General features: G+C 44.2%; 1 protein-coding gene across 18 annotated transcripts in view; it reads right to left on the minus strand.

Moving 5' to 3' along the window:
• TENM4 (teneurin transmembrane protein 4) overlaps positions 1–11,071 on the minus strand; it is a 1,582,078-nt gene that overhangs the window by 26,570 nt on the left and 1,544,437 nt on the right. For all 18 annotated transcript variants that reach the window (XM_064644892.1, XM_064644901.1, XM_064644900.1 and 15 more), the window contains 2 exons: positions 9,278–9,450; positions 5,548–5,783 (listed from right to left, as the gene is read on the minus strand). In XM_064644892.1, the coding sequence (XP_064500962.1) occupies positions 5,548–5,783; positions 9,278–9,450 (409 nt within the window). The remainder of the gene's footprint in view (positions 1–5,547; positions 5,784–9,277; positions 9,451–11,071) is intronic.

Raw genomic sequence — 11,071 nt, forward strand, 5'->3', positions numbered from 1 at the left:
AAGTACTGAGCAAGTATGAAAAGCAACATTCCCAGTATGAGCTTGCCAGTGAAGATAGCTCTTTCTCCATCTCACCACTTCTAAACCTCTTTCAGCTGGTGAACCTCTCTTTTCTAAAAAGGTGCAGATTCTTCTTGGATGAATTTCAAACTCCAAAGAGCTGACTTAAGTCTTCAGTGCCCTTTGTAGCCCTTCAGCTGCAGTCAATAAACCAGAATTTGCTGTTTGCTATGAGGTCTTCAGACCAGGCAAAAAACACTACTCCACACTGCTTTGGGTAAAGCTGATACTCCTGATTGGAAGTGTTCAAAAAACATCTGGATATGGCATTGAGAACACAGTCTAGCGGTGAACATGGTGGTGGTGGTGCTTATTTTGGTTGGATTTGATGACCTTTGCAAGGTTAGACTTGACAATCTCAGAGGTCTTTTTCAACCTGAACCATTTATGTATGATTCTATAATTCTATGACCTGAGCACTGTTCTCAGCCCTGCTCCAGCTTTGATTTTGGCCATTGCTTTATGATGTATGATTGAATTCCTACTGTATTGTTGGGGATGTGGGAGTATTTGAGAGCTAAACAGTGAGAGGAAGGATGGGGTCAAACCAACAAGGAAGAGGTTCCTCAGCCCTGGCAGAACAGGAGAGGGAAAGGCTGGATCACTGCAGTGTCTTCGTGTTGCATGGGGAGATGTCTATGCTGAAGCCTAGAGAACAGGGACACCCTAACATCAGAATTCAAAAGAAGGTATCTCAGGAGCTGGGGAGAGAAGGAATTGGTGCCGTGATGTGTGAGGATGATGTAAAAGAGAAGGCAAGTGCAATAGTGATTTTCAACTTATGAATAACAATGCTAATAGGTGGGTATGACTTGAAGAAAGAAACATTGTGGAAATGTAGACAATGCTCTAATTAAACATGTGTGAAATAGAATGTAAATCTGTAATGGTAGAGAGGAGAAATCAGCCAACAGTCCACTGTAACAGGGAAGCTGGAAAATAAATAAAAAGGTACTGAAATTCTAAGTACAGAGGTACATGTGTAACTAAGAGCAATTTGATATCTCATAGGTGCTTGCTGCTATTTATAGAGACATAGGAGTGGCAATTTCTTGCAAAAAAAGAAAAGCAAAGCAGGAAGGAATAGCATCTCTGCCTCCCATCTATTCACAGAGAGTTCCAGCCTGGCAGCTGCAGCTTCTTCTGCTCCTGATCTTCGCCAAGAAAGCTGGAAAGAGCTTTTCCAGGGCTGGGACAGTAATCCAGGCTGAAGGAGGCCTTCCTGAGCCATATGTTAGCAGCAGTGACATTCACTGGGCTGGAAGGACCAAATAGAAGGTCCCTGGATAGCTCTTAAGCTCAGTTAAAGTCTCTGTATCCCATTATTGATGTCCTAAGTTGTTCCACCCTCCACATGCTCTGGCAAGCAATGTCTGTGGGACTAGTTGGAACCAGTCACCCTTTCCATGAAACTTTTTTTTTAATGATTTGTTTTCTCCTGATATCTCTTGCTGTAATGTCTCTTATATTGGAGACGTGCTGCAGTGCCAGTCACCCATCAACGTGATGGGCAAAGTGAACCCTACCCTGCCAGTAGCCTCTGAACAGGGCCTAAATCTTTCTCATCCTTGTTCAAGGGTATGCCTTGTATAGAAGTGAACTTTCTGCAGAACTGACAGGGTTGCAGGCTTCAGTCCGATAACCGTGTTTTATGGTGAGCAGCTAAATAAGGTGCCATCTCGGAGACCTTATTCTGCAACAGAGTCTGAAAATCTCCTGCAAAAAGGTTTTGCCCCTTAGACTGTTTGACAAGGCTTGTGATCAGCACCGAATCAAGACAGGGTAAATTTAAATCCACAGTTCACAGTGGATTTGACATCCCATCTAAAATGTGTGAGAGACTAAATTTAACCCCAAACTCATGTTGCACAGTACATTTATAAATCTCTTAGCTTACTCTGGAAAAGAAAGAGCATAAACACACCACCACCTCTGATTCTACAATGCTTCCTATGGCACTCCTTTAGCTTAAATGATAATTAAATAACATGCATTGATCTCCCTGGGAGCACAAGAGCACAAAAAGGGGAGAATTCTTGTGAAAACACCTTGGCAATCTTCAATGGAGGAGGGCAAAAAATACTTCTGCAATGAGAACTCCAGGAGCCAACAACATCCCTGTGATAAATGGCTGTCTACAAAGAAATTTCCCCAGTGAATTGCTAAAACCATTGGGGTGGCCATATCCAGACTAAACGTCTTGCAGAAATCGTGTAGATCGTGCTGGACCATCTTCATTAGTCAACACACCAAGACTGGTTAGCACCATATCCCTCTCTGATCACAGGGGTTCTGCGGATTGTCTGGGACACTAGCTCTTGATGCCACCACTAACCTGCTGCTAACATCTTAGGAAAAACGAAGTGACTTATGACAGGAGTTACTAAATAAATAGTTAATGGTTAAATAAATAAAAGAGCTGAGCCAGCAGCTCTGCCTCTTTTGGCTGTTCTATTTGCTCCATTGTCAAGAGATTATTTTACATCCTTCTTTATTGAAAAACTCAAGTTTATTTAATAAAAAAAAAGGGAAGGAGCCCTGTTCCTTGAAGCATAGTTTACCTAATACTCACACTGCAGATGGAGTCTGTGTTGCTGTTGGCCAGTGACGGTTGGAATTCATAGCCAGCCAGTTTGCAGAAATATTCACTGCTGGCTGGGTGGATAAAGCATCACAACTTTCCATGGGGTGCGTGGGACAGGAGTAGGGAAACTGGCTGCTTTAACATATTTGTTCTGTTTTACAGTTGCCTGGTCAAGTGCAGAGCCAGGTCAGCATTGGTGAGACCGGAAAAAAGTCATGAGGGCTGGCCTCTTTCCCTTCATTCATGCAGAAGCCCCTACCCTGTGCCTTACACCTGTAATAAAGAAACATGTGTATTGTATTATTTCCTAGGGAGGGTCAAGGAGGCAGCTGTGAAACTGGCCTCCTTGTGCTGGGAGCTGGTCGAGCTCATGGTGACAGGCTGTCAGTCCCCAAGGACACCATGCAACTATGGGAGGAAGAGGCACAACTCATATGGATCACATGGATCCATGTGATGGCAGCAGAAAGGATTACTCTTTTACAGTGTCCAGATCCTGTTTTCCTCACTTCAAAGGCTTCATAGAATGATGCTGCAGCCTCTTTGGGATGTTCTTTCCCCATGGAGCACCATGTCTTTGCTGCTGTCTCATGTGAGCATAGGGTGAGGGGAGAGGGAAAGTAGTAATTTAGTCACATACAGCAGAAAATTATAACATTTCTCAAAATGAACAAAAACATATTGAACTTAACTTCCCTAAGTTTCTCCCTTTCCAGGGAAAGCAGTAATTATTGCTGTGAAGGCAGAGGAGAACATGACACAGAGAATATGATAAATGTCATGCAATCCCCAGGGAGGCAATTAGCACCTTGCAGGTTTTTGTATTAGGGGTGCAGATGCTGCCATGCAGGTACAGACAGGAAGCTTTAAACATCTTGTACACCTTCAGCTACTTTGAACCCCTGAACAGAGCCATAACTGAGTCCTTCAACCACGTAAGATGCACTTCTGCTTCACTAGAGGTGCCCTGATAGGCTCAAGATGTGAATAAGTTCTGGCAGATTTATAGAGATACAAGTAACGAGCCTGAAAATTCATTTTGCAAGTGTTTTTCCAACTGTAGTACAATATAAAACAAAGACACATTCTGTGTTTGAATCTACTGCAAAAATTTTGGAAGATAAAACTGACGGGCAGCTGAGCTGTGGCTAAATGAGTGGAAACTGCTTTGAACACCAAATAGCTGTCACACAGCTGCAAATTTCAGGAGGCTCTCTCCTTTCAGAAAAAGACCCATCTAATAATTTTGTTGGTTATTAAAATAAAATAAAAACCCCAAGACAAACCAAACAAAAAGGGTGATGACAACTGATCTGCAGATATACAGCAGTTTACACTGAAGAAGCAGCTTCAGTTTTCACTACTCTTTGCAGTTTTTCTCCTGGTAACAAAAATAAGAGGCTATCAACACAGGGGAAAAAGAACAGAGGCTGGGATGGGGAGAGTGAAGAGAAATACTTGACAAGTGTGAGGAAGGAGAGATGGGAGAAATCACACCAAGGTGGCAGGGGTCAGGCAGCAGGGAATAAGGAGAGGTGAAGAGCAAGGACTGGGAAACATATATCCTGAAACCAGAACATTGATATTTACTGCAAAGTTTAAGTGTGATTAAATAGCTGCAGTCCTTTTGCTGTGGTGGCATTAAAGGGCACTAAGCGTTTTTCTCAGAGGGTCTGAATTTGCCAGGTGCTGTGCAGGTTCCTGGGAACAGCTCATCAGCCCGTGACTCTGAGACTAGCAAGGTACAGGGTGAGTGCACAGGACTTGCTATTACAAGTTCCCAGCCTTGCCAGCAGTTAGCAGATGAATTACAGGCTTATTGGGCAAGATCTTTAAACAGCCCTGACAAGTATGAGGTGCATTGTGCGGAACAATGTTTTCAAAACATATCAGTCTCAAGCACAGAAAGGTCCAGGCACTCACGGAGGAGAGAGTACTGTCAGGCTGGAGCTGCTTGTAACACTTCAGGAAACAATGGCAATTGTGGTGCAATGCCTTGTGAGCCCAGCTCTTCAACAGCTTCAACAGATTAGCAAATTTCAGGAATCTAGAGATTTTTCTGAGGTTGCCCAATGAACAGTCATCATAGAATCACTCAATGGTTTGGGTTGAAGGGGATCTTAAAGATCATCTAGTCCTAACCCCCTTGCCATGGGCAGGGGTATCTTTCATTAGCCCAGGGTGCTCCAAGCCCCATCCAACCTGGCCTTGAACAATTCCAGGGATGGGGGATCCACATCATCTCTGGGCAGCCTATGCCAGTGCCTCACTACTCTCACAGTTAAGAATTTCTTTCTAATTTCTAATCTAAACTCTCCCTCTTTCAGTTTGAAGCCATTCCCCTTTGTCCTATCACTCTATAACCTTGTCATAAGTCCCTCTCTAGCATTTTTTGAGCCCCTTTAGGTAATGGAAGGTGCTCTAAGGTCTCTCTGGAGCCTTCACTTGTCCAGGCTGAAGAACCCCAACTCTCTCAGCCAGTCCTGCTATGCCTAGAAAGCTCTCAGTGCTCTGTTCTATTACTGCCAGCAGCACAGGTAGAAAACACCTATACTAATTGGTGAGGTATAGTTATGACTGTCCTCTGCTTGCTTAAACAGCCTGAGACAATGTTAAACCTGCAGTGGCCGATGGGAGGTCACGCATTCCTGGTGATGCAGAGGTCTTGTAGGGAGATCAGCAGTACCACCTATGCTGGCTAAGGGAACATCAGCACATAAGGAGATATAAGGATATATTCCAGTCATAAAGGTTGTGTCACTGAGGATGAACAGCCAGTTTTCTGTCCTGCAGCTTCATCCCTAATGCAGACTATACAAATCAGCCCTGTCCCTTTTTGCCATGAGACTGGGGACTGATGGGATGGGAAGTGGAGGTCAAAACTGCTCAGGATTCTCACTTACCCTCAGTCGACGTCCAAAGACCGTGACCTGCCCTCTTGCTTGCTCCTTCCTCTGCCTCCACTCCACAAGATTGAGTCCATTGTCGATGGGGAGGGTGACATTCCTCTTGCCCACTGTGGGGTTGACGGTGCCAGCCAGCAGATGTGGCTCGGTTTGCAGGGCCACCTCCATGCCGTTGGCAAGCATCAGTCTGAGAGAGCCGTCAGCACCGATGTAGTAGCTGTTTCGGACTTGGTCTGAAGACAGAAAAAAGATCTTTGCTCATCTTTGATGATACAGCTCCAGCTTTTCATTCGTTCCCTCCATCAGGCTGCATCAGCATTTCTGATGATTGTAAACCAAATACACTCTGTTACTCACCTGTCCCACTCACACTGAGCAAAACATTGGTTTCATCAGCGAAAGTAAATATGGGCAATCCCTTTTTCATTCTGATGAGGTTTCTGCACCTCAAATTCTTACAGAAAGTTTTACACAGGTTAAAAAAGGCAACAGTCAAAAAACTGTGTAATACCTTATCAAAGGATGTGGGTTCAAACCTCTTCCTCTAGGCTAAAACTCTGGGTGGTGAGATATTTGTTTTAAATCAGTCTGACTGAAAACCTTCCATGCTTTTATATCCTAAAGATCCCAATTTCACAACAACATATGAAAAAGTGGGGCCACCTACTTTCCTCAGCTTATTCACTGTCTCACAAATGACAGGAAATTGCACAGTGAGTTAATGCTAACCAGTTCCCCAAACAACAGCCAAACTCTTTCCCTTGGGAAAGCTTTCAGGGGGCAACTGAAGTCCTCATGTTTGGAGAGAAAGCAGAGGCATTAAGCTCCCACATGTCTCCATACATCTGGCCTCAACTAGGTCTTGAAAAATCAGTGGATTCTGAGGCCAGTATTTGGGAGTTCAGATGCGGAACAGAAGAGCAATCTCTCTTCTACATCCTTCAGGAATCAGGCAGGCTGAAAGCCCATCCTTTGAATCTCCAGCTGGCATTTCTCTCTGCAGAGAGGAGCTCATGAAGGGTAAGAAAGCATGAGACTTGCTCAATGCAGAATGGCTTTAAAATCATATACAAAGACTGCCTTATCTGAAGCTCCTCAAAAGCTGGAAAATATTACTGTTTCTGTCTTCCAGGGTGCCATAAATTCCTACTTGTGAATAAAAACACCCATTAAAAATGCACACAAAATGTTTTTCCATTCTGAGGCAAGTTCACTGATTGCTCTGCTGTAGCTCAGCAGGAAAAAACATCACAGAGAAATTATCATCTCTTGACTGGATGAAGTAGATCAGGAAAGAGCACAGTTTGGTATATTAGGGACGGAAACCTGACACCAATTGGTCTTTTTTTATGTGGGTCTCATCCTGTTCTGGTTGTAGCCGGCTGGAGTCCTGCCACAGTGACCTCAGCAGAACCACCACTCAACTTTCCGTACACAGTAGTGACAGTGTGAAAATGCGGGGGCACAAGATTTTGCCATAAACATACAGCAGTGATCCACAATGCAGATCCAAGTATTTTAGCTTTACCAATGAGTATGTAAGTTGATGGTCTTTGACATAGCCTCCAGCCGGATAAACTCCACTCCATGCTTTAGTCTGCAAATGGAGAGTAGGGCCACAGTCAGATGGCTGTCGCACTTTTCCTAGATGCTTGGTTTGGCAATAAAGTGTTGGGAGATGCCTTTTAAATCAAATCAGTGAAATATCCCTGCATAGCTAATATAATCCTCCCTTCTTTATCCTTCACCAGGAAGCAGGGGAAAGCTTGAAGGTTTACAAGAAATTTACCAGACATGTGATGTTCCCTTTGTGTTACATAAGCACCACAGAAGGGTTATTGTCACCAGTACTGTGTGGGAATGTAAATCCTCTGCTTTCAACATTTTCCCAAGAGAAGACTCTTCCCTGGCTTTGGAAGGCATTTCTCAAGGGCTACATGAAATCCATGAGCCATTGGATGCTGTATTTTAGGCTGCTTTGGCTCTAGGGCACTACTGCCCTACTTTGGCATTGCACAAATGCTCACTTTGTCATTAGTCCAGAAGACAAAATCCCACCAGGGTGCTGATGTGCCTGTTGCAGAAGCTCATAAATCCATCCTACAGGAATTTGTAACCTTCTGAAAATGTCTTGTCAGACCTTACCTGTTCACAGTGTGATCCAGGTTTCCTGAAAGGTTCACAAAGAATTTGGCTCACCAAGTCACCTTGTCTGCAACATTATCCAGATCTTCGTTTTAAGATGAATTTCTTCAGATACAAACAGTTTAATAATTTTATACTTCTGAAGATGGTTAAGCTGTTTGTAATTCTGCATGTCCTAATGGCCAGAATGTTCCTGTGCCAGAGGGCAGGACAATGAGAGAATTGACTGTGGCAACATTATGTAACTGTGCCTTCAGTGCTGAGGGTGTAAATCACATCACAGTCAATTTTCTCACTGAAAGGCACCCAACAGTGGGCTCTATTGCTTAATTAGGCTCTCGTGGTGATACCAACCTCATGTCTGTGCAGTTGCCACGTGTCTTAATGTGAGTGAATGGGATGGGGTGGGGTAGGTTGGATCTGCCTTGCAAGCTCAAGTAAAGAATAAGAAAGTCATTGTGTTTCCCTACAGGAATAATGAGGACAGCTTGAGGGGGCTGGCACCCTCTCAGTTGCCCTCTCCAGAAGGAGAAAAATCAGTGCTCAGGCATAACAGGCACTTTCTTTTAGGAAAGCTTGGTGTTATAGGGAGGGGGAGGGAAATGTGTGTCCCAGAGATGTGGGAACAAATGTCACTCCGGAACATGCTTGTCTCACTTGGAGCAGGTTGTTCCTTACAAGGTGAAAAGATGTTTAACAGCCCATTGTCATCAGGGACAGACTAAATGAAATCTGGAGAGTGAAGAAAGCAGAATCTGAAAGTTCCTTTCCTTTCCCCAAGCTCCAGGGAACAGTGGTGATAGCTCATCCTGATCCTAAGGAGGCTTCCAGCCTTCAGAACCCGGAGATCCAGGCTGGCATTGTTTGTGCAGTACAGGTTCTGCCCCTACCAGTATTTCAGCACAGTGACCCCCTGATATTTATTCCTCTTTTCTTTCCCACTTCATCACCTTTCCTCCACCTAATCAGTCCTCTGCTTCTCACCTTCTCACCAGAAACAGAACTGTGCTCATTTCCCACAGCCACAAACTGGTCCCACCAGTGGACAGTGGCTGTCCACTTCTCTTTTGTCCCTTGTGCCTCGCCACACCAGCCCTTTAGTTCTAATGCAGATCTACTGGGCACAGGAATGGTAATTTTTTTGGATGCTTCTTTGTGGACGTTTGAACAGCCACTGAACAAAGAATCAGATCTTCAGCAACCAGCTGGAAGCTTGTTCCAGGAGGAGAGTAACTGTTAAGTTAGAAGCCGTTAAGAGACTGAAGCAAAGGGGATGGCTGGAAGTGTGGTTCGATTTATGCAACCCTTTTTATTACAACAACAATGGTAATGATGATGGAGGATTGTACTGCATGAGACTGCACGGCAAGGGGACCAGCTGGGAGTGCAGAAAAACAGCTGCAGAGCAACCGCTGTGCTTGGGAATGTGGCTAAGTAGCTGTGAGTGTGTGTCTGTACCAGCATGTGGGGAGCTCTCGGGCACTGGGGATGCAGGTGATTTTTGGTGCTGGGATTACCAAGACGATGCCTGTTTCCTGATTTTGTGCAGCTTGGTCAGGAGAGGGACAGTGGCCCAACTCACCTTGGAGCAGGGTGTAGAAGGCTCCTGATGCTGACAAATTGGTTGTTATCGTGACATCATCCTTGCTGGAGGTTTCCACCTGGACGTGCACGGAGCTGTCTGTATCGCTGCGGAAGCTGCTCACTTGGCCAGTAGGGAAGGTCACGTTGGTCAGGCGGCCAAAGCTGTCGTACCTGAAAGAGAGGGTGGAGTGAAGTCAACAGCATCAACAGAGAGGTGGGAGGCAGGAATCATCCTATAAAGCAGAGACCAAGTCTTCATCCAGATTTCTCCCAGAGAAAAATGCATTGTCACTCTGTCAGGCTGTCCTGACTTTTTCTGGCTTCATGAGAAGAAAATCACAGCTTTTAGCTGAAGAAAATGAACAGAAAGTGACTAAATATGTATTAGCCTGCATTTTAACAATATTTTTCCAATTCTTCTCACCTGAACCATGCTTCTTGTTTACGAGAGTAACTTTATTGCTCTTCCACTATACGGTGACTTAGGAAAACACACTGGCTTGTGAATCCTGTCTAGCAGAACTATGAGTTTCTGAAGGCCATCAACTATTTTGTCTGGCTGTGCCCTGAGCTTTTCAGCAATTTATTTTTTTTATTTTTTTTCCTATCTCATTTAAAAGCTAAATGTTAAGATAGCATCAAGGGCCTGCCAGATTGGTCACATCAGGTAAGAGAACTGTCCTTTGTGAACATGGTGTAGAGCCCCGAGCACAGCTGAAACCCCAGTGCCTACCTTTTACTTTACTAGGACCATCTGGAAGGACTGATTTAAAAGCGTAAAAAAGCAGACCAGTTTTCACCCCTACTGTGTCCTTGGCTTTTCCAATGAGGAATCAACATAAGTGCCATCTGGGAAGGTTTCTGTGATGTGGACACCCATGTACCAAGACCCAGATGAAATAAGCTCCATACATGCAGATCCCACAGCAGTTAACAAGCTGGGGGAGTTATTTTTCGATAAAAAGATAAGCAGACACTTGTGTCTAGAGTCCTCCTGAGTTGAGAGATCAAACACCATCCTGCCTCTCATTTGTGGCATTACAAAACAGGTGCCTGTGGGTTACAGACTGAGCTAGGGCCAGAGGGTTGGCAAGGGACCTTTGCAACAAGGCTATTGTAGTCTGAAATTGAGGGTAGTAGTACTGGCTTATCTCTGGAGGGCTGTTGAAAGTTCTGATAAGATGGACCTTCAGGGAAGGGATATTTAAATAGTCAGGGAGAAACAATAGGAAAATTCCAGCAAATCAGTCAGTGATAAATGTTGGACTTTTTTCAAGTCCTGCCCCTCTTTTAAGAATGATTTATATGATATACAAGAAGATGATGTTATGAAAACATATCACTTGGGGATGCAAAATGAATGCTGGGTGAGCAGAGAGGACATGTGTTCCTGCCCTATGCAGTGGTGAGCCTTTGATGGATCACAGTGTCCAGTGAAGGGCACCATTCCTCAGAATGACAAAGTAATATAAAGGATACATTAAGGATAACAAGTTTAGAAAACATGATCTAAGAGGCAAAGCCAAAATAAAAGAGTTGATTTAGAAAAGGGAAGACAAGAAAATGGGAAAATACCACCCTGACAGTGGATATTCTGAAGCAGATTATAATTAATTGCTCATCATGTCTATTGAGGATGTGACAAAAAGTAATCAGTTTGAATGGAAACAAGGAAAATTCAGGTTAGAAGCTCTAGAATATTTTCAAGGCCCATTGTTGCTCCAATGAGAGGAAGAGATGGAGCGTTGGAAACCCCACTGCCCAACACTTTTAAGAATAGGGGAGGAAATGT

The sequence above is a fragment of the Pseudopipra pipra genome, chromosome 2 (genome assembly GCF_036250125.1).
Source record: "Pseudopipra pipra isolate bDixPip1 chromosome 2, bDixPip1.hap1, whole genome shotgun sequence".
Taxonomy (NCBI): Eukaryota; Metazoa; Chordata; class Aves; order Passeriformes; family Pipridae; genus Pseudopipra; species Pseudopipra pipra.